Source organism: Falco biarmicus, chromosome 2 (assembly GCF_023638135.1).
Source record: "Falco biarmicus isolate bFalBia1 chromosome 2, bFalBia1.pri, whole genome shotgun sequence".
In the NCBI taxonomy this organism is placed as follows: Eukaryota; Metazoa; Chordata; class Aves; order Falconiformes; family Falconidae; genus Falco; species Falco biarmicus.
In genome coordinates, this window is record NC_079289.1 from 82,512,414 (window position 1) to 82,536,404 (window position 23,991).

Genomic DNA, 23,991 nt, shown 5'->3' on the forward strand with positions numbered 1-23,991 from the left:
ATTTAAAAATATTCTAGAAGTCTTGATATAATATAGCCTAAATTTAAAGAACATTGTCTTGGCTTACTATTTTCCTTAGCATTTGAAATGAGGATTTCAATGTTAACGTTCTTAATATATCATCTGTTTTAGGAATCAAGCTTTTTTTTCCTGCAGATTTCAGTTAGAATTGTAAACAGGCTATGCATTCTTACTTACTTGTTCTTACGCAACTGAAAGTTGTTGAAAGGAAACTTGGGTGGCTACAGGTTGTTGTAGCTCCTTCGCGCTATTTGGAATTCCTAGTTTTTTTAATTTAAGCACAAGAAGCAGTATACAAATTTCACATTCTTCCTTTTAAATAATATGGTTGACTGTAAAGTGTAGCTTTGAGTAAATGCAGGAAGTCATTCTATATTAAATGCAGTAGTTTTGCTATGTGTATTAAATACTAGATTGTGTTCCGATAGATTTTGTGTGTATGTTACTTCCTGCTACACCAGTCCATATCAATCCAAATTGTTGTATAATATTCCATTTTTCTACATTACACCTCACTCTTGTTAGTGGAAAGACTGTGGAAAATCAAAGGTATGGATGACTGTGTCTGGAATCCAGTTTAGAAACCAAAACAATTTCCCCTCTCACTGAAATATTTATTAGAAACATCACACGGATGTTCCTTTTCTTTCCTGCAGTTGGAAAGTGATCAGTGAATTCTATGATTAAGGCTCAAAATAGTGTTTTCTGTTCTCTTGTAAAGGATAAGATCCCACAAAGTATATTATAGGCAGGATATTTCTGCTGGAGAATTGAAACAATGTAAGGCTTAAGGGTTAAAGGCAAAAAAGAAAAAGTAATACCAGGTAAGAAATTGTAGGCATTACTTTTTATCTCCATGTTACTATGATTTCCTTGTTCCTTGTGAGTTCTGATAAGTCCTGAAAGGACTTTGCTGTGCTTGAGACAATTGAAAGACAAGGAGTCCATGCCAGAAATAAAAAAATATTTTTAAATTAGGAAATTCTTTTTTAAAAAGCCAAAACTCTAGCTTCTGTTTGCAAATTTAGGAAAATAAGATCTAAAATGCGAATTGTATTTCTCAAATAATATAGTAATTTGCCTGGATTTTTGTCTTTTCAGCCACACTGTGTACTGCTTGCCTCAAAAGAGAATTCAGCCCCAGTAAAGCTTGGTGGCTTTGGGGTAGCAATTCAGTTGGGAGAGTCTGGACTAGTTGCTGGAGGTAAGAAATTTTCCTTTGAAGTTATGTAATATTATGTACATTGTACTGCAGAGTTTGTTCTTCTGACACAGCCTGGCCTGCAAAACAAAAGCTCAAAAATAATCTTTCACTAAAGGCTTTCTTAACATTATAATTGCACACAGTTAAGCTAAACATTTACTGGAATGTAACATTGTTTTGTGTACATATATTGAATATTAAATCCCTCTAAATAATATTCAACAGGAAATTATGCTAGTTTGATCAAAATAAAATTGAAAAAAGCTAAGAGTTTCCCACTTTAATACAATCTTTGGCATAATTCTTTCATGCTTGACTACACAAATCAAATAAAAATGCTATCAGGATTGAAATGTATGTCAAAGCAAGTGAGTAAGGACTTACTACAGCTTCGTCAATGCTCCCCTGTTTCTTAGGCAATTTCCGTCAGAATGCTATGCTGTTTAATAGCAAAATCTTACTAGTTTTCACGTGTGACTCTCTTCTGTGTTTTAATATTTCATTGTAATTACTGCAGAAGACATCAGTATCTTGATACGTATGTATATTTTTGACTGTGTTCTGTTTTCTGTGGATTTTATTTCCTCTAGCTGCCTTCCATATTGTTCCAGACAATAGGCTTATGCTTTAATCAGCCTGCACAGATGAAGACCCAATCAATTTTCTGATGCTTTCATTGCCAGAGTAGGAGACCACGTTAAAAAAAAATTGTTAGTTTTAATTTTTTTTTTTCCAAAACAAGTAACTTGCTCGCAGTACCATGCTTCTTCAAAAACTCAGATTAATTACTTAGAGGTCTGCATTAATTTGGCTTTTATTTGCTTTTTAAAATAAAAAGCAAATCCAATATAAACTCAACGACAGCTTCCATTCCCTTCCAGATATCAGTAATACCCTGGAATTATCCAAGTTCTTATTATCTAGAGACCTAGATACATCTTTTCAAAGAAAATACTCATTCAGTTAAGCTACTATTGTTTCCTTAATAAAAAGGTCACTCCTTCCTGTACTTTTTCTGTGTTTCTCAAATTTTCTGTATATCATCCACTGCTTTTTTTAGTGATAGTTCCTACACTTTTGTTTATGATTCTCTCATTTTTCTTCTTTGTATTCTGACTGAGCAAATTAATTTCTTCTGTTTCAGCTATTCTTCTGGAGGTAGTCAGATACAGTTTACTTTCTTTCAGACTACTAGCTGTCTCACCAGAAACCTCAAGTTCAACTTGGGGAAAAAATCCTGAATTTTTCCCCAAATTTGTCATGTCTTTCCTGTTATCATTCACTGTTCTGCGATCCCACTCATCGTTCATGTGCTCAGCCTCCATGCAGTTTTCAGTGCTGGCCTGGTCTTCCCTTTTCTATGTAAAAATATTTTCATTCCTTTCTGGTTCTGTTTGCATTACTTACAGAAGCTTCTTTTTTAAGTTTCATCAGTGCAATATTCCTCTATATCTGTATCTTTTGCCTCATCCATCTCAGCTTCTGCCACACCAGTCTGCCTTTGTATTTTTTTTCTCTCTCTCAACTGTCATTTCCAATTTGTAGCCTTTTTCTTAGCACTTCTTTCTTTCAGACTCAAATTCCTCTTGCTTTCAGGGATACCCAGAGTAATTCCACTTCATTTATATACCATGGAAGGTCTCAGTTCTACTGCTTGTTTCAGGCTTTCTCCTTAACAGACTCCTTATCTCTTTCTTGTCATCGTCCATTCCAGTCTTTATACCACAAACTACATCTGTTATCTGGCAATTCTTTTCCCTTCCAGATACTTACCTGAAGGTATATTACTAGACAGTCCCCTACACAGCACTTGCAAAATTTTATTTCTTCAACTTTACAATATCACTCCATATTTGTTATGTGGAAGTTAACAATACTGTCTGTTTGAACTGGGCTATAAATTTCTTGTAAAAATTGTTTACCTATGTAATTGTTTCCATAAGTTATCTGTATGCCTTATGGATAAGTACAGGTAATACTAATTTCTTAATTGACTCCTAAATGAATAGAAGCTCTCCATATAGAGACGTTTGAGGAGTATAATAACCAACCTGTTCACTTTCACATTCTTTTTCTAGTTTTTAGTGAAAAGCATTGATTCAGCTTAACATAGTCAATTATTTCCCTTTCAGCATGGCAATTCCTATATTTGGTAGTTAAGACATCAAAAAAGAAATTCGCTATTAAATAAAACCTATTATGATATTAACATACTCTTTACTGACCTAAACCCTGCTGTGCTTCAAACCCATTTCAGTGTGCAGTACACATCAAAATTTTTACAATACTGAAAACACACTGCCTTATCCTTACAGAAAGTGCAATACTTACTAATCTTTCTGTATCTAGGTAATGTGTATTGCCACAATACCCTAGCAGAATATACTGATTATTAGTGTAAATCCCTATGTAGATGACCCTGGTGTTCAAGAACAGAAATCTTGTATCTTTCTTTATTTTACGTTGCTTGGAGTAGTTTTATCTTTTAAACTAGAAAGGGACAGCTTTCCTTTAGAAAAAACATGTCAACATTGGAAGTAGTGTAACTGTAGTAAAGTTCAGTTGATAGTACTCTTCCCTTAATCTTGCATTAAAACCCAGCCATTATGTGAAAGCTCTTCAATATCTATGAAGATAACTCTCTTTTGTAGTAGTATTTTTCCTCTTAAAATATAAGTGGCTATATATAAAATATTCAGGGCTTATCAATGTTCTAAAATTCTTTTCCTGCTTCCATGCCTTTGCATTTTGTGCCACTTTTCTTACTTTTACGTCGACCAGCTGTGCCTTTCAAGCCCAGATTCTGTGTAGCCCCAGGAGAACACAGATAAAAGGGAATTTTATTCCTTAACATCTTCTAAACCTGCCTTCTAGTTTATAGCTTTCACTCTGTTTGGGACTACAGAACTTTTTTAACTTAACAAAAGACATCTTTTTTCCAGTGTGCTTAAATTGTTTGGGGAGGGGAAGAGGATTTTTGTAATAAAGTTAAACTAGGTACCAGGTATTGAAAGTAGACCAGTCCCAGTCTTGCTATGTGAGTCCAGAGATAGACTTGTGTTGTTTAGAAGGATAACTACAATGTTCTTTCAAGCAGATAGAAGGTTATTTAACAGAAGTGTAAGGGAAATCACAATAACAATCTACGACATCATACTAGATGTGATTAATGAAAATGTCTGTGGAATAGATTTTAGGAACATGACTATTTTATCAGCTAACAACCCAGTTGAGTTTATTTTTAATAGAGTTAAATTATTATTAAGTAAATATATATATATAGCCATAACTCATTTTTCATAAGACCAGAAAGGAAAATGTAAAGAAATACTTTTTGTTCCACTGTGCCCATAAGCTGCAAGGTAACGAATAAGAAGCATGTGTCATCTTCTGATAGGAAATCATTTTCATGAGCTACCACTCTCTGAAGGTCTCTTCTTGCAGTTCTTATGATAAGTGGAAAATTTTTGCTAAGTGTATTCATTTGAAGCATTGAAGTAGGTACTTTAAGGTGGAATTCTAGCAGAGTGCAACATAGTTACAGATCATCATAATTTATAAGTCAGCTCCTATGGAAAAGGATGTAGATAGGAAACAATCCGTGTCTGCAAGATTATGATGCAGCTGGAGTAGTGGAACCTCTGGGAAGTCAGTGATTTAATAGAGCGATCGCACATTATGATCTCTGTCTTCTTCCTTGGACAAATTTTCTTTCTGAATGTGTTATGCATTGTCACAATATTTTCTTAAATAAATGTGACATCAGATTTATCAGATACTAAATATCCTGGATGCTTAATCTTGGGGAGTTTCAGCTAGTATATGGTATAAAAGTTTGAAGGAACAGAAACCATTGAGTCTACAAGTGCTGTTTCGTCCACTTTTAATCTACTTATTTTCTCCTGGTTTGAACTAGTGCAAAATAAGATAACTGTATAGACCTAAATGGTATGAGGTTCTATACTAACTGTCAAGTCTTATCTATGGATCGTTAACTGATTTTCACTTTTTACCTTTAGCAGCAAAATGTCAGAGGTACCATGGTGCTAATCCATTCCAGTATTGATTTTTATGTATTAACAGTTAGCTCCCCTAAGTTGTTTCAGAATCGTATAGTACCTTCAGATATCCTAATAAAACCATCATCTTACTGGAAAAGATCTTATATGTTCTTAATAGAAATACACCAAATAAATATCAAGTGTTCTTGGTTCTTCACAGCTAGCTTCTATTACACTTAGTACAAAAATAGTGAAGGAAGACATTATCATAAATTGCCCTGCAAATGACACCATGCAATTAGGGGGTAGGGCAGAGGGGGGGAATCTTTTAAGTTCCTTTTTTTGTTGTTGTTCCTATCAATGTAAAAATGATCATAGAATGGTTTAGGTTGGAAGAGACATTTAAAGGTCATCTAGTCCAACCCCACTACAGTGAGCAGGGACATCTTCAACTAGATCATGTTATCAGAGCCCCATCCAACCTGACGTTGAGTATTTCCAGTGATGGGGTATCTATGACCTCCCTTGGCAACCTGCTCGTGTGTTTCACCAAACTGGATCTTCTTGGTGGTTTTATAAAACCCAGTTTAAAAAACATGGTTTTGAAATGTTGGGGTTTTGCACTGCATAGACTTTTCTTCTTTTCATCATTAGTGTCTGAATGGTACAGCAAATCTTTCCTTTGTTTTCCAAGGAGAGTTAAACATTTGTAAGCTGAGGTCCTACACTAGTATTCTTTTTTCTCTTAAATGGTAGTGTTTCTTTCCTCTGCAAAGCAAAAGCACTGTTTCGCTCCCCCCACACATGCACCTTGAGAAAAAATATGTGAGCTTCTTCAAAGCTTTACCTCTGATAGACTTTGTTTTATTTAAAAGATAAAACTGTGGTTTACTGTCTCTCAGAAATTTCACTTCACATCTGGGTTGATTTGAAAGTGCTTACAGGAGGCTAATGTGTTTGAAAGTCAATTTAGGTTTACTTCCTCCATCATAGTTTTATGGCTGAAAAGGCCATTGAGTCAGTTATTATAATTTGTCTGGTTAACATGTGATCTTTGCTTTGTTCGTTTTCTGGACACTAATATCCAGTTGTCCAGTTGTCTGCTGCTGCATCTTTTAAAATACATTTTCTTCAGACAATCTTCTGTGCTGAAGCTGAGTTACCTTTTTTTTTTCTTTTTTTCTTTGTTGTTTTTTTTTTTTTTAAATCCATTCATCTTCTCTGTACACCTGCTTTAAACATCTCTATTGTCTGGAGTAATGTGGAAAGGAATTAATAGTAGTAAAGTATTGACCTATCTGATCTGTGGTGTGTGATTCTTTGATTCCTTCCACATTATTCTGGACATCCAACTCTTTTAGAAACTCCTTAATTTATGAACATATTTCTTATTACACTATTGTGAGAGGTCAGATGGTGATGTTTATTAGTACCTCACATTTTTTTCCTAAAAATTATTTGTTCCAGTTGTTTCCTTATACATCGTTCAGATACCACTGCTGTTGAAAGACTCTCCTTCTGATATCTTGGTCATCAATCCCCTGCCTTAGGGATGACAAAATCTGATTGGGTCTCTGTATATACTCTTCTTCTTGTGGAAAGCATAGCCCTATTGTCTGGAATAATATGGAAAGAGTCATAGAAACTAAATTATCAAAGGTAAGTCAAAATTTATCTTTAGTGCTTGTAAATGATATCAGATTGACAACACCTGAAGACTGAAGCTCTCTGTTTATCCACAGGAATAATCAGCAAAATTAGCAGTTTTATAAATTTCCAGACTACCAACATGCCTCAAAACTGGCTGATAAGAACACTTACCTGTAGAAATAAGATGTCTAATGTGTGTACCTATTCAGGCATTGAGTGCTTCCTAAGTCAGCAGACACTTTGATGTAGTCATTTATTTACAATGAATTGGATGGAGGCAAGTATCACATTGAATACATACCGCTGCTGAATCTTCATATAGTGATGATACTCAGTTAATGCTGCTCTAGAACAGATCAGAAGAACCTAGAAGCACATAGACAGAAATTGATTCCAGTCTTCCATATGATTTCTTCTCATATACAGATACAACTAAAAATCATGTGTGTATGCATGCATGCAATATTTATTTAAATGCAATAATGTTTTCTTGCGCAGTCATTCAAACATATCTATGAGTGTTCTTATCCTGAAGAATGAAAGACCTGTGGAAGGCAGAAGTTATCTATTACAGAAAGAAAAATGCCTTTGCTTACTGTTCATTCTCACACTGTCTCCAAAAAGATGCAAAGCCTCTCCCAAAATACCAAAGGAAATTGAAAAATTTCTAAAATATTTTTAAAAAATTAAACTGTCAAGAACAATTTTGAAATTTTACACCAGACATGTTTAGAAAGCAAATTTTCTACCTGATAATTTTTAGCAGAAGTGATACTTGGACTTAAGTGCAGTGAGTATCCGTGAGTTTAGAAAACTGTTGTCTATAGATTTTGTTTATCCTGTTACTGATATTCAGCTTACAGTTCTTGTAGTTGCGGCATGGGAAGAATCTCTATCTAAGTTCATGTGTACACTCCATTCATTTTGCTGAGTGAAGTGCAGCTCAGCAGTCCTTCCTCAGGTCAGTTTTTAGAATAACCTTGGAATCATCATTTGCTTCTTTGATGAACCCAGTGAAGTAGTTAGTTGTCATGAGGATGACAGCTGCCCCAGAAACTACTTTAGCCTTTTTAAGGTGCTAACTTATACATACACATATATATGCTTTTTTGGGGGGGTCCTGTTTAGCTGGAAAGTTCAGTCTCAACCTATTAAGTTTCTGTTTGCTCTGGATTTAATTTTTCATGATGAAACTGTGATTTCCACCACCCTCACCCCCCATCTAAAATATCAGGATCTGATCTTGTAATCTGCACTGAAAAGGTTACAAAACCAAATAATTCTGTAATTATTTTCACAAATTATAATCTAGTAGTGGTAAATGGCAGGATTTTATTGTGAACCTAGCCTTCTTTCACATTTCATTTGTATTTATGCATTTGAAATTTAAAAGTGAGTAATAAGGTTTAGTAGTACTGGCTTTTCAGCATTCTATTAAGTAGCATCCATTTTTCACCTAGTTTATAGCAGCAGTCTGCTGGTGTCTTAAACAGCTGTGTAGAATGTTGCCTATTACTGAACTGGACTGTTCCTTCTGCTCAATATCAAGCAGTTCACTCAAGTGGATTTTTGTTGTATACTGGTTTTGAACCAGGGCAACAAAGATCCAGTTCTTCCGCTTGTGGTGTAAGTTCTTTAACTTCCAAGGAAGGAGAAAGAAAGTTTGGGATGATCAGAGAACGGTGTTTGTTAACCATAACGTCTGCCAGTTTGTAAGAGCACTTGAGTACTAAGTAAATATTAAGCCTCACATTTTGATGTGAGGTCACCAGGTAAAGTAAAATAGGAACCCTGAAATATCAAGAGGCTATAATTTGCCTATTGTCACGTAGAAAGTAGGGAATAAACCTCAAGAAGCTTGTTCTGTTAGAAAAGAATGTGTGTATGGGAAAAAATTGTGATAAGAAGAAGGTCACTGATAATGAACAGAGTGCTGGCAGTGGGTGGCTACGGCATAAGAAGTGCTTGCATCTTTTGTCTGCAATTTTTAAGTGCACTGTTGCAAGTTATGTTTGCTATCTGTTGATATGCAGTAGTTCTGTATTTTTGTGTTTCCTTGCCCTGTGGTCAGGAAGAGGAAGGGGAAAGGAAATCTGGTGCTCTTATCCATCATCAAGACTCAGCTCTGCAAAATTTAGTGAAGATGGTTAATGCTTAGTTTCAAGAAGCTATTCTGTTCTGCATATATTTATGAGTGCATATAAGTACTGAAGGATTTTTCTTGCTTATCAATTCCTGCAAAGTAGTTTTAATTTGAAACATTATTTGCTGAAAGGGAGAAGGAAGCAAAAAAATATGCACTTTTGATACTCTCTTGACACTGTCAGATTACTTATTTTATACAGTTTATATTATTTTATACAGATTAAAACATTTACGGTGATATTTGAAAACTAAAAATGAAAGAAACAAACTATCTTTAGAGGGAGACTCATGTTGGAAGAAGGGGTCACCGGAGTCAAGAAGACGCTCAATATGAGTTATGCATCTTGCTCAACTTTATTAAGTTTCTAACACTACTTATATAGAACCGATACACATGCATATTCGTAAAGCAGAAATATAATTGGTTAGTAGTCTCTAAACGCGCGCGGTTCTCACACCCCTAATTATCATGACTAAAATAAGCACTCTATCCACGTAGCTAATTGTGTTGCTGTGCTTCAGCCTTGTAGTTTGTTACTCCCTGTTTTCCCATACCAGTCCCTATCTTTCTTGGCCCTGCACCTGCTTTCCCAGCAGCTGTATCTCGTTACAGCCACGGCCTGTTGGCACAACATAATTACTTGGTCTCAGGATTCAAGAATAGCTCAAGGCTACCTTTCTCCTTATCTTCAGCACAGCAACTTCAGTACAATTCTGATTACAGGCCTATTCTAATACCAGGCCTGGATTGTGCAGATCTTCAGAGATTCTAAGGCCACGCTTCTGCAGCCATTCTTCTACAGATTCATCTTATTTTTCCCTATTTAGTCAGTATTCTGTGTGTTAATACCAGCATAGCGATGTGTTGACCTTAGCTAAGGGCCAGAGTCCACCAGCTGCTCACTCACTCCCTCTTCTCAACAGAGCAGGAGGAGAAAATAGGACGAAAAAGCTCATGGGTTGTGGTAAATACATGCAAACTGCTTACCAGTTACCCTCACAGGTAAAACAGACTTAACTTGGGGAAAAACAGTTTAATTTCTTGCGAATTCATATAGATTTGGGTAGTGGGAAACTAAGACAAAAATGAAACCACCACCTCCTCTCCTCCCCTTCCCAGGAGCAACTGCGCTCCCTCGCTCCTGCCTCCCTTACCGCTCAGCACCGAGTGGTGCAGGGGGGTGGAAAGTGGGGGGCTGTGGTCAGTCCGTAACAGCCCCCCTCTGCCACACTGTCCTCCTCACACTGTTCTCCTGCTCCTGGGGGGGTCCTCCACAGGCTGCAGTTCCTTCAGTGAATATCCACACGTTCCAGCATGAGGTCCTCCATGGGCTGGAGGGTGGATACCTGCTCTGGTGGGGGGTCATCAACAGGGCTGAAGTTGTGTGTACCTGCTCCACCGTGGCCTTTCCAGGTGCGCTGGGGAGTCTGCTGGGGCACCTGGAGCACCTTTCCCACTTCCTCCTCCTCTCACCCTGGTGCTCATGGGCTGTTTCTCACTTCTTCCCGTACTTCGCACTGCTGGGCAGGGTTTTTCCTGTTCTTACACTGTTTCTCTGAGGCACCACCATCTTGCCTGCTTGATTCACCTGTGCTCTGCAGTGGGTCCATTGGAACCAGGGGTGTCTGGCATGGGGCAGCCCCAGCCCCTCCTCACAGAGACCACCCCCGCAGCACCCCTACTGCCAGCACCTTGACACCTAAACGCCTACACCTGGTAACACTATAGTATTGCTTATGTAGCGTGTTGCTGCTAAATACACTGTTTTACACCATAGGAGAAAATGTAGCATGGGCGATTATTTGCAAGGACACATCCTCAGAACAAGGTGTTCTGTAGATTGGCCTTCACTGTACAGCAGATGCCCAACAGACTTAAATGCGCTGGCAAAAAAAAAAAAACAAACCAAAACCCACGGCTTTACTTCTATGTCTCACAGCACATAGTCATGTTTTGCTACATTTGTCTCTGCAATTGTTTACTTCAAACACAAAGGTCCTGAGCTGAGAGGAATGGCATAAAATTGTTGGAAATATGCATTATATCAACTTAGATATCATTTGATACATAGGATTCTTAGTTTTAATAGCTACTTGATCCAGACAACTGTATACGTCCCTGAAGTTTAATACCTCTTTTAAACAGCTTGCTTTGTCCTTATGCTATCTAGTCTTCTAGTGAATTCTGCTGTTTGTCTTTTGAATATTTTCTCTTTTCTAATTTTGAATAATTTCTATTTTCTCTAGACTTCCCAGATTTTGTAACAGCAATTAGAAAGCCTGGTAGGAAGGCAAAATCTTCAGAGTATATATGATTTTCCATTTGTATTGATAAAAAAGATTCAAATTACCTTTATAACCACAAATGTGTTTTTTCCTATGTGTAAGAGAGGGTACACCTCCTCCAAAACTGCAAATGGGTACCTCTGCACCCAAATGCCAGGAAGTTTACCACTGAGATAAACAAGACATGGGTAAGCCAGGCTGCTCTGCGGTTTCGCATGATGACTTCTGTTCTAAAGATTTCCAGACTGTGGTACGCGTACCACTAATGTCACATGAGCAGTCTAAGTGGTATACAAGTACCGTTTGAACAGACAGGTGTTGCTGCCTATGTACATGCGTAGCATGATACAGAGCTGGAAATGTGGATACATTTGCTGTAACAAATTAGGGAATCTTAGGGGGAAAAAAGTTAGGACATCCTTCTAGATATAGATTTGTAGGCACACGGAGGGGATGGAAGGAAAAAAAAAAAAAAAGGAAAAACCCCCAGAGTTCTCAGCAACTTGTGTGTACTGGAGATACATAGTTGCAGTTTTCTTTCCCTTCCCCATCACCAGGCATTTAAAAGAGATTCTTTGGGTCATCTAAGGAGATAATTCTTTACCTCATATTTGTGATCTTGAAGGTTTGGCTTTAAGGTTTATCAGTTAGGGTGATCAGTTACCCTGTAAATTGTGTGTAACCAACAAGAAAAATTAGTGATCTTTCCCGATGTTGATCTCTGTCTTTCTCTGTCCAAAGTAAATGTCTTTCCTCTTCCCTCAGTGATACAAGGGATGAGCTGGACTTGCAGCATCTTGCTGTTTTATTCTTTTTTTAGCCTGGGAAGGAGCTGCCCCTTTGCCATCATGTCAGCCTAGACTGCATGGACTTTTTAAGATGCCAGCCTAGCTTGGTGGTGAGGTGATGTTTCTTTGCCACAGGCAGGCTCCTGACATCTGTTTGATAGAGGAATTCCCTCATAAACTGGGAATGAAAAGGTTTAACACAAAGCCAGGTGAAGAAGCTTGGCAATGGTGGTGTTTGTTCTTAAGAATAGTATGGTGGAAAAAGCTACCATCTTTCTGTCAATTCTTTAATCCTTGTAGATACAAAGAAGAGTGAGTAGGGACTAGTTAACAAAGCATGGTCAGATTGTATTCCTGCGTTAGGTGGTATGAATGAAGGATGGTCTTCACTGTGTAAGCTATTGCCAGATAGTCTCCAAAGTGTTTGTTACCCGTGCTGCAACTTAGCTAACTCATATTCAAATGCTGTGCAGGATAGGCTAGTCCAGCAAGAGTCTCTTTACAAGACAAGACTGAATTAAATATGTGCCATGCGAACACCTCAGAGTCTCTAGGCTGCATTGTAAACTCTGCTAGCCAGCAAAAAGATGCTGCAAGCCCTGAATGGAGCCTCTGAAGTCCACTGTAGTATCAGTGAGCAAGAATAGTTTATGGAGGTGGTGGTACAAGTGGTAGCAGTTTGCTAGTTGCGGGGTTTTTTTTCTTCTGTTGGTACTTGAGTGGAACCAGCATAGTTCAAAGACTACAGTGTTTGTAAGTGTCACTGATGCCCTGAGGGTCTAAAGCTTCATTCTTGCAAATCCTTTGCAGTGGAAACAAACCTTTATAATGGGAAACATTTATAGGGAGAGGTAAAATGTTTGTTGCTTTTATGTGGCTTAATGTGCTACACAGGGATTGAATTAAGTCATTCTAATCAGTTTATGCACTCCAAGGATTAGCTGGTACTAAATGTTTTGTTTGTGTGGGTGTACCTACATTACCAAAATCAGTACTGACCCAGAACCATTACTGTGTGGCACTCATTGAAAGCACTCTGTGAAACAAATTAGCATTATCTTTTTATCTGCATTATCTTTTTTATCTACTTCAAATGAACAACACATTTGCTGGTGTTTTGCGTTCTTGTTGGCAGTTTCAGTACACTGGCTAAGATCTGGGCAGAGCATCAGACCAAACTATGCTCTTGCCAATTAGAGGCAGCTTTTTCAAGCAAGCAGTGTAGATTAGAACTCTACAGTATCTTTGCACATGCTCTCTGGATAAATAATTCCTCTTTCAAAGGTGGTCCAAATTGATATCTTTACTTCTATATGGCATGTTTCACTGAAAAATCGTAGTGCTCTTACATAAGTCTTGTTTCACAGTCTGCGGGGTAGGATAGAATATTCTGTAATTTATAGAAGTATAAATCAAGAAGAAGCTAAACTACTCATTTGTCTCGCTGCATGTATTTAATAAGTACTAAACTTAAGGAAAAAAGAAAGAATTGTGTTAAAAGCTTAACCCATGAAAAAAACTTACAACTGTTTGTTTAATGCAGTGATGTTCTTCATTTCTATGTTTGACATACGTCACTTTGACTCAGTTTTGTTTTTATTTCCATTTAGGACGTGTAGGAACACCTCATTTTATGGCCCCAGAAGTGGTAAAAAGGGAACCTTACGGGAAGCCTGTAGATGTTTGGGGTTGTGGCGTGATCCTTTTTATCCTGCTAAGCGGTTGTTTGCCTTTTTATGGAACCAAGGAAAGATTATTTGAAGGCATTATTAAAGGAAAATACAAGGTAAATGACAGTATATCTGAATCTTTTTCCAGTGAGATGAGGAGCTCTGCTGGTAAAATTTCTGGAAGGTTTTTTTTATTTAGCCTGATTTAAATTTGAAACTTACAGATATCTGTGTTACACAGGAAGAGAGGTGATTTTCTCTCTTCAGTCTGTCTTGTTACTACTGTGTTTTGTATCAGGAATTAGAATACAGAAATATTTACTCAGATGAAATAATAAATGGGTGCAACAGCTAGCCCTTAACTGTACATTGAGCTTGGTGAGATTACATGAGGTTTAGCTGTGAAATACAACATACTGTATGCTACTTTATGTTTGTGGATCATTTAAATTTGTTAGTCAAATAAAAGAGCTATCATAAAGGCTGGTTATCATATTTCCTTGATGTAAAAAAAAATCTTACTGTAAAAATGTAGTTATGCACTTTCTTTTTAGTACAGTGTGCAGTAAGGTGCAGCTGATGGTTCAAAAGGAGCCACTTGCAACTGAAAGCAATCAGTGTGCGTGCAAGATAAACTTGTTTCACAACATAAGCATCCTAGGACCATAATGGAAACAAATTTAAAGCTTCAACTTCACTATTTCTGCGGTTTTGTCTAAGATCGGTTTTGCTTTACTTTGCAACCAAGGTCATACGTGAGCTGTGTATTAACAAATTAAGAGTGGAAACTCCTAAAACTGTCTGATAGTGTGTAGTAGGGTTTAGGAAGTGTTTTATTATATTAACTTGATGGTAGTATGCTAAAATGTAAATGACAGCAGTTGTGCTGCATTTGATTAGGAGCACATTTTTTGTCTTCAAATTTTGCATTCCAAGAAACAGGATTTCTTAATGACACTAGTTTTGAGTTGCATAGACTGGTAGATGTTCCTGGTTTGTTTTATGGAAGATTTCTTTATAGAATCTCTTAAGCAGCTAAAACGTTCTGGAAGCATAGAAGTTAACTTTTCTTTGTTTAAAAAAAAAAGTCATGGCCAGCACATTGTGTCTTCTCAGTTCCTTTTCTGTTCCTGTTTCCACAATAATATGTTTATTCCAGGAAAATATTATAAAACAGCCTTGCTGCAAATTTGCAGTTACCTTCATTTCATTAGGGCGGAAAAAGAAATGACAAATCACAACTATAAATGTGCATTTCATAGCCAGATAACATTCCTGAGTGCTCCAATTTAAAGCAACTATTTTTCATAAAGACTGGTTTTAAATAAAATTGACATCTTTAAATGAAAAGAATATAACATTGAAAAGAGTCTGGTTATAATTTTAGATTTTCATTTAGCACCTGTAAAATTATCAGTGTACCATCTAAATAAAACTTAAGTTTTTCATCAATTAAAGAAATACTAGAAATGGCTTAAGGATAGAATCCTTTACCACAAAAAGAATTTTCTTACATTACTGTGGTTTTATCAGTTGCCCATCATCTTGACTAGTTGAACATAAACCTGCATATGCACAAGATGAAAATATATTCTAAATCATCCTTCACATTGTTGTCTCCTAAAGATACTGTTCTGCTCAAAAAAGTGTTGCAATTGTTTGTTAGTGTGCTTTCCTACCTGAGCAGCTGAAGATGCTTAACTGTTACAAATTGAAAGGAATTCATTGGGAAGGGCCATTGTCCATGATACCTGCAGGACAGCACCAGAGTAGTTCACAACAGGCATTAGCTTACTTACTCCCTTCTTACACAGCATCACTGGCATGAAATTGTGGGTTCATATAGACAGACTGTCATGCGATTCCTTATATTGGTATCAGGAATAGCATTTATTTCTACATTTATCACGGGCATAGTTAACTATCAGACAAAGCCTAATTACTTTTTCTTTTTCTAGTGAAGGGTCACTTTTACCTGAACAAAATGTAGCATAGGTAGAAAATTAAACAGTGTTTATTACATAATACCAAGGATATCTCAGCTTTTATGTGATACAGTGCTCACTGGTTTCAATTTTTATGCCATTTCAATAGCAAATAATGTACAAATGTGTAAGTTATTAAAAAACTTAAAACTTCCTTTTACATATATCGTAACGGAATGTTTGCAAGTACCGAACAGTGTTAAATCTCTGCAATTACTTTACATAATGAGTAGGTTCTTCTCTATATTCTTATTACTAATTTAATTTCTTTTTTTCTTGCTTGTAATCAGATGAATCCTAGGCAATGGAGCCATATTTCCGAAAGTGCCAAAGATCTGGTACGCCGCATGCTTATGCTGGATCCAGCAGAAAGGATAACAGTATATGAAGCACTGAATCATCCATGGTTAAAGGTAGTAAAAGCAGCTGTTTACATACCAGTTTCCTCTTCAAGGGAGATAAAGATTTATTTATTTTGTTTCTTTGAACTTTGCAAAGTAGCCGTGACATTGTACAAAATCTGTGATATGATATGCTTTAAATGCTTTCTAAGATTAGAGCCTGAGATTTTGGTAACTGCCAGGCTTGAACTCTTGCTTAGCAGCAAGAGCCAGCTCACTTAGGTACCTTCAGCAGCACCAGAGTACAGGGAGTAGGGCTGCACAGAATAAAGCTTGATGAAGGTATTCATGTGTCTTTCTGTGGCTCTCATACTCTAGAGGAATAATTTCTTTTCTTGTATTTGCTCAGTCCTATCTAGACCTCTTTCCTCTTATGCATGTAGCCACGCAGTTTATTGCAGTACATCGTGCTACTTAACCGTGCTGCTTTCTTGCATTAGATTCCTGAAATACCCCACCAGAGTGAGGGAAGTATGTACTGGTGTGTCACTTAAAGGCCTCTAACTACATAAAATTATATGGCATCTGGTAATCAAATTATTTTTCAGTGGTGGCAGAATTTACAACACATTTTGAGCCAGTGAAGAGTAGTTGCTGGACACTGAACATCAGGAACAGGAGCAGGAGAATATACACCTAGTTTCTCAGCAGTCCTATTAATAGGCTGTGCTAGACATTGGAGTTGGAAAATGATAGGTGTGTTGCAGATTTGAAAGTTGGCAAGTACTGGTTCAGAGCTTTGTATCTTCTTTGGCAGAAGCTGATGAATTAACTATTTTACTTTGTTATCCTCTATTTCTTTCCTATAGTGTGGATGCAGGGTAGAGTGAGTCATAATATCATTAACTTAAAACAGGGCACTTACTTGGAAAGGGTGCTCTTCTAATGTCTGCTACTGGACTGTTTGTATGTTCTGCATTAGACAAATATTGACACACACACACACACAAAAAAAAAAAAAAAAAAAAAGAGCCTGGGAAGCACAGGCTTATATGTTCTTCTTCTTCCTCCAAGTAAATGGTGTAATTAGTAGTGAATGGAGTCATTCCTCCACTTCTCTGCTCTTTTTCTGGCTCTGACTCGTGTATTCCAAGCTGCAGAATGATATAGTTTAGAAAAGGAGGACAGGAGTATGCGCCTCTTGGGAATAAAAGTGGTTAAGGCACTCTTCTGAATATTGGGAAACTGCAGGTTCAAACATTTCCACTCAAAAGGAGCCAAAGTTCTGTCTGTTCATCTGGGGCATACATAGTGCACAAAATATTTCAAAGAGCATAGGAATGGACACCATGTTGGGAAAGCCTGAATGATGATACTCCAGTGATTGCACCTGTGGTAAACACAGGTGATCTGGTTTAACCTGCATGTAATTTGACTTTTTTCTCACTTCATGAGCTTACCCACATTTAGATGCTAAAACAAGGGGTTTGTTGAGGGTTATTTTGGCAGAAAGCTTTGCCGTTTTTGTGTTTCAGCAACTAAGTTGGTTAGGCTTTTTAAAAAGGTAATTCTGTAATGCAAATGTGCAAGTTCTGCCTATATAGCATGAATAGCACTTTTGATGTCTGTGGTCTCTTTCTGATATTGCTGTTACTTGTTCAAAGACAAGCCAGGAGAGAGAAGATTTAGTTTGAGATAACTTTGTTTCCAAGTTTAGGCCAGCATTCTGTGAGTCAGTCCTCTTATTTTTGCCTGTGATAAACTGCCTGCCCTGCTGACTCAGAATTTTCTTCTAAACCATTTATAGATAGCCACCAAACACAGCATGAGGCAGGGACATCTTTAGTGCCGTAGAGAGACAGAATTACTTCTGCCAGCGATTTCACTCTGATTCAGGAGATGCATGTGATAAATATGTACATTAAATTAATAAGTGTATGTAGCTTCTGTGATGATTTGGGGCAGGGGAAGAAAGTAGTCAGCTGCTGCAGGTTCTGTCCCCACTGTCCACTGTTCATTGGTGAATGTTTCTTTTGCATGTACAATGGAGAATTCCTTCTGTAAGCCAGCGCCTGGTGTCACCAGCCATCAAGCTGGCACTTCCTACTCTGTTGGACACGTACCCCATCTCTCAAGCTCACCTGATACCAACCACCCCTTAAAAGGGTACTTGAAGTCCTTACTTCACTGGAGTTGGTGAATCCCAAGAAGCGGAACTACTTTGTGCTTGCCAGCTTCAAAGTTTAATGCTAGGCACAGACTGACTAACAGTGCAACGGTAAAACAAAAAGCTAGGGTCTTACTACAAAGTGAGAAACAAAATTACAAAAAGAAAATATCCCTAGCTCAAGAATGTTTTCAACATATTTTAATCCCTCTCATTTTCCTAAGGTTTTTCTTAAGTTGCAACAAATCCTCATTCTCCTTAGGATACTTGTTAGCTGGTATATTTCTTGTCTAGTTTCTTAATGTTGAGATAATATTAAGAGCTTGTGTTTAATGTTTCTTTGTTTTGTTTTTTGTGGGTGTTTTTAAGGAGAGAGATCGCTATGCATACAAGATTCATCTTCCAGAAACAGTAGAACAATTGAGAAAATTCAATGCAAGACGAAAACTAAAGGTAAAATGAATGTAGTGTTAAAAAAATATAATTACATAACTTGAATTGTGTGTGATACTTTATTCATTTTAAAAATGCTAAAAGAAATCTGTGCTCTGAAGTTGACAATAAAATAAAGAGTTGAAATGGGCCTTCACAGTTGTTTGTTGCAATGACGTCTCGTTAAGAGTGTTCATCCTTTCTTAGTGCGTAGTTTTCAGACTAATTTTCAGTGCAAATTGTCTGGTATGAACCCAGGTGTGTATGAGGTCTTCAAATTAATTCATTAATTCTGTATAACATGAGTTATTGGAGAGGAGAGAATAGTAAAATGGTCTTCTGTTATTGTGTTATATTTATAATAAAAGGAATGTAATAATGTTTTAGGGTGGGTTTTTTTTTCAAGAAGAGCAAAGACGTATTCTTCAGTTTATCCCCTTTATGTTGAACTATACACAAAAGTATTTCTCAGATGCATTGAAAAGAATGTTGACATTTTAGCCCAAAACAACATGGTTTCCCTTTAGTTCCTATCTTGAAAAGTTTAATGGAAACATTTTTTAATTCACTGAAAGGTTGAGAAAATTTTAACAGAATCATGCAGTGTTACAATTCATAAGGTATTTTTATAATTTGTCATAAAATACAGAATTGGGTATACACGTTGAGTTGCTGCTTTGCAAGCTTAATGTAGCTGGCAAAACAGCTGATGATTAGGGTGCAACAGTTGCCATAGGTCATGATAAACAGCGCTTTCTCTTGGGTGGTTTCAGGTATGTCCAGGTAATCCTTTCATTAAAATGTTAGCAAGTACATTTTAGAATATGACCTGTTTTCCTGCTCTAGGCATAGTTCCCAGATTTCTTCCTGGGGAGGCCACTGTATTTAGTCTCCTGAGAGCTTTTGTATCTGTGCTATTTGTTTTCTACCATTTTATCCAAAGCACAGCCTTGCAGAATGTTTCGTGAAATTATTTGTGTTCTGTTTTGACTACAGCCACGGCTGTAAGGCATTAAAACCTGAGTGGTTAAACTAATTTACTTGAACAAGTAAATGTATGTTGAAGCAGACAACCATTTTTCTGCCTTTGTAACTTCGCATGTAACACTCGTTCTGGGATTCTGAGATTATTACATTTTCATATAGATACATTATGGGTGTCAAATATCCTAGTGCTGTCAGTGTCAGATTCTGACAATTTCTCAAGTAACAACATATTGATTTGCTTTAAGGAGTGAATTTTTATATTTGCTAAGCTACCCACTCTAGGGAGGAAAGAGAAAAAAGTGAGTTATTTTGTTTGCATTGTACTATGGGAATTTATGCCTAACACTTACAGTTTTAAAATGCTTACCCGTGTAAAATTGTTCTCATGGATCCTCTCACAAAGAATATACTTTATGTTTATTATAGTGATGTATGACCAGCTCTTCTGTTGGATATGGTCACTGGTAACAGTGAAGCAGAGCTAAAAATAGAAAATCTATTTAGTCTTCACTGAGAATGTCAACACACAAGAGACCTCAGGAGTTTGAATGATCCAGGGTGTCTGGAATTGTTTCATTATCCTTCTTTGTGTAACTTTGTGGGTGTTTTTATTCAGGGAGCAGTACTAGCAGCTGTGTCAAGCCACAAATTCAACTCCTTCTATGGTGACCCCCCTGAAGAGCTGCCAGACTTCTCTGAAGACCCCACCTCCTCAGGTAGTTTAATAGAAAGTGTATTTACTGCAGTCAACCTGTCTTAATTCTGTTCTGACTAGAGTACCAAGCATTTACTAATTTTTTTGTGGTTTCATAAAGTTGCATATTAAGTTAACATTTAAATATGAAAGCATAAATAATTTTCAGTGATAATGGTGCTATTGACTGGAGAAAATGAGATCTCTGCAGAGTTGTAAGTTTCTACAGAAATTCTGATTCATTTTATTTGTTGTATATACATTTAATTACAAATAGTGCTGTAACCTCATATTTTTCTTTATATTATTTGAATGTAAAAGCTTATTGAAATTTTGTAGTGAATTCTTGGGCAGGTGCAAGGTTCTAATACCTTACTAATAGTTACTGGTTAAAAGAAACCATTGTGTACCAGTTTCTTGACCACCTGTTTTAGAGAACAGTATGGTTAAGATGTTTCCTTTTTAAAGTAAGCTGGACAGTATTTCTGATACTATAATCCAGACCCTCAAATCTTCAAAGCAGGACAGTACATTTCAGGGACCTCCCAATGTACTTCACAGAGGAAGACGATACATAGCTAGGCCTTGGGCAGGACGGTGATCTTAATCCAAGCAGTCCTTTTGTCTCAGCCCATATTCAGGAATTTAAATAACCTGTCAGTCCCTATACAAACACAGCCCTGTCATAGTTATGCCTCTTAATTTTGATATAGCATTCCTCAGAACATTTGCAGTGCAAAAGTCTGTGTTTGTCTGTCTGATGTAAAATGACAGTTTAGGAGCAAGTTAAATGAACTTTTAAGAAAAATCTAAGGCCAGTAGGACCCTCTCTTCATTTTTCTAAACAACTAAATAGTACTGACAGAATATTTTAGCTTTACACTACTTTACTAGAACGCTTTTCAAGAATTTCATTACATGTGTTGAACTGCTGTGTGATTATTCGCTTTCCCAATATCTTTACAGGTGAGAAAATTACTGAATGCATATGTTAAGTGTTCCTTTTCTGCTTTTTCATATGAACAAGAATTTTTTATAATTTTAATGCCATTAATATAGGAATTGGGGGCAGCTTTTTTTGTTGAATTCTTAAATTTAACTTCTTGGAATTCAAGTTTGAGTACTTAAAAGATTGCTTTGTCCTTAGAGATGCACACTGTTCATAATTTCCATAGAAGTGAATGGGAATCTCAGATCATTTATTGCAAATGGGTAATCACAGCATCATGGCTAAACTTCAGGTAGCCAGCTGATGTACATGTAAGCATATATACTCTTAAAGAAAGAGTAAGTTGGGTTTACTTCACCCAGAATTACTGGCAGTGCTTTAATGTTTGTTTCCAGATACTTCCCCCATTTAAAAAAATGAATAGGCCACCAACATGATTGGCAGTGGCAACTTTCCTAATCTAAAAACTGCAGTTCCTCTTTCCAGTTTCAGTCTCACATCAACAGGACATGTGTCTTCCTGATAGAGTGATGTAATTGCAGATCTCAGTGTACAGCAAAGGTACAAGTTCTATTTTTTTCCATTTGCAGAACAGATGAATCCAGTACACATGTAAATGCTACAGTATATCTGTGCTGGATCCATTGTTATCTTGTGTTCTCTCTGAAAGAACTGAAACAACAACCTGGATTTCTCAGGAAAGCATAATTATTCTCTAAAGTGACATTGTTGATCTCACTGATGGGAGATCACAACGATCAGGAAACCATACTGAGTGGGTAGTTTTCATGCTGTTTCCCTGACCAAATACATTAGTTGATAAAATATTTAATATCACAGGATAAACACTGAGGCTTGCAGGAAAAGATACTGCAACTTTCTACTTCTGAAATTGCTAGATACATTGTTTCCTCTTCAGAAGTACACTAATAACATTTTCAGATATTACTAGCTTGTAAAGACAGGCTCTTGTGATGATTCTAAACTGAACTAATTTATAGAAATTAGACATAAAACTCTTGAATTGCAGTAGAAACTTGACTCTCTTAAGGTTATTTAAGTTTCCTTCCTAACATCTCATAATGTTATTCCAGATCATAAACTCTAATGAAGAGCATTTAATATTTTAAATGTTGCTGCCTATTTAATCCTCCCATAAAATTTCATGAAGCTTATCATTGAAAGTAAATGATTTGTCAGAAATGGGCAAATGCAGAACTCCTACTGAGATAAAGATGCAGAAATATAAATGCTTATTATGTTATGCAAATTGCATATCCTGTCCTCTTCAAGTCTTTCTAAACACAGAAACAGAAAATTTCATTTATGTCTTTTTCCCAGATTAATCTAGAGGTGTTCTTCCTCAGAGTTCAGTGAACCTGGGATTGCTGGAGCCTTTGAGCATCTTCCTATACTACCAGAGTAATAGCCTGGGATATGAAGGCACTATAAGTAGCAAGTCAGATGACTTTCTTAGATGCAGAATCACAAAGGATATTCTTGTTAGAGAGCTTTTCAGTGAAGTTCAGCAAAATTAGACAGGAATGAGCACAGATAAATTTTGTTTGAAGTCAACCAGGTATTTTTCTGTACACATCTTCCTTCGAATCGTACAGAGTGTGTTAATAATTCTTGGTTCCCACAGCTTTTCCTGGGTGATCTGTTTCCTCCTTTATCAAGCAACTATCCTCTGCAGGACTTAACTTAACCCGACTATCATTCTTTTGGTAACATGACAGAAGTCAGCCTTGCTGAATTTTGAGAGAGTATGACAAAGGCTTTTATAACATTTTGAAAAATTAGGTAAATATTTTTAAACTAAAACATTACTTTACTGCAGATAGGCTGTGTTCAATAACTTCTTTATTAAAGCTACAGAACAGCTCAAATGACAAGCATCTTGCAAATGTTTTTTGCTAGAATGTAAAACATCTGACTTTCAGGTTGCCTGTCATCAAGAAATTATAAAATGTCCATTTCCCAAGGCAGTGAATGTTTTGGGTGGTTTTAGTATGCTGAAACAAACATAAATCAGGAGTTAGCAATTAGCAGCCCTAAAGGCTAAATCTGGTGCATGAAAAAAATTGGCTCACTAGAGGGTATTTGAAGTGGACCCTGAAATTAATTAGGTGCCAGAATAGTTCACAATCAGTTTGCTCTCTGCTGCCCTTCCCCATCCAACTCCCTCCCCTCTCCCCTGCCCTCCCTGGCCCTCCTATCACCTGACTGCACATTAGATCAAGACAGGATTTTCTCATATGTTGACCGTTTGTCCCCCAACGGAGAGCATGGAGGTGTAATTTTCAAGTGTTTTCATAATAATGCCTCTGGGTGAAGAATGAGCATCACCAGTGTAAAGCTTTTCATTTTTCCTCATTTTGTTCTTCAGCTCCCCCATTCTGCAGTAGCCCAAGGAAAGGCTGTGGAATTGTTTGACATTTTGACTTGGGAAGCTGAATTCAGGAAGACTGTTTAGTTTATTTTGGAGTTTTAAGTAGATTCAGGGCATTGAAAGTTTTAGGCCAACAGTTAGGAAAGCCCATAAATTGAAGAGGCTTTTTGTAACCTTGTATTTACAAAACCTTTTTGTAGCCACATTTTCAAAACTACTGAGTCAGTGTTGGAGTTAGGCCAGTGGATATTCCATAGTCTCTGTGAAACTGATTTAAAA

At 36.8% G+C, this 23,991-nt stretch overlaps 1 protein-coding gene across 16 annotated transcripts in view; it reads left to right on the forward strand.

Moving 5' to 3' along the window:
- Nucleotides 1-23,991, forward strand: part of CASK (calcium/calmodulin dependent serine protein kinase) — a 226,511-nt gene that overhangs the window by 127,082 nt on the left and 75,438 nt on the right. For 15 of the 16 annotated variants that reach the window (XM_056329526.1, XM_056329525.1, XM_056329530.1 and 12 more), the window contains exons 6-10: nt 1,123-1,225; nt 13,706-13,881; nt 16,041-16,163; nt 18,628-18,711; nt 20,294-20,393. In XM_056329526.1, the coding sequence (XP_056185501.1) occupies nt 1,123-1,225; nt 13,706-13,881; nt 16,041-16,163; nt 18,628-18,711; nt 20,294-20,393 (586 nt within the window). Of the gene's footprint in view, nt 1-1,122; nt 1,226-6,744; nt 6,886-13,705; nt 13,882-16,040; nt 16,164-18,627; nt 18,712-20,293; nt 20,394-23,991 lie in introns of those variants that run through there. The other variant, XM_056329541.1, reaches the window with a different exon arrangement.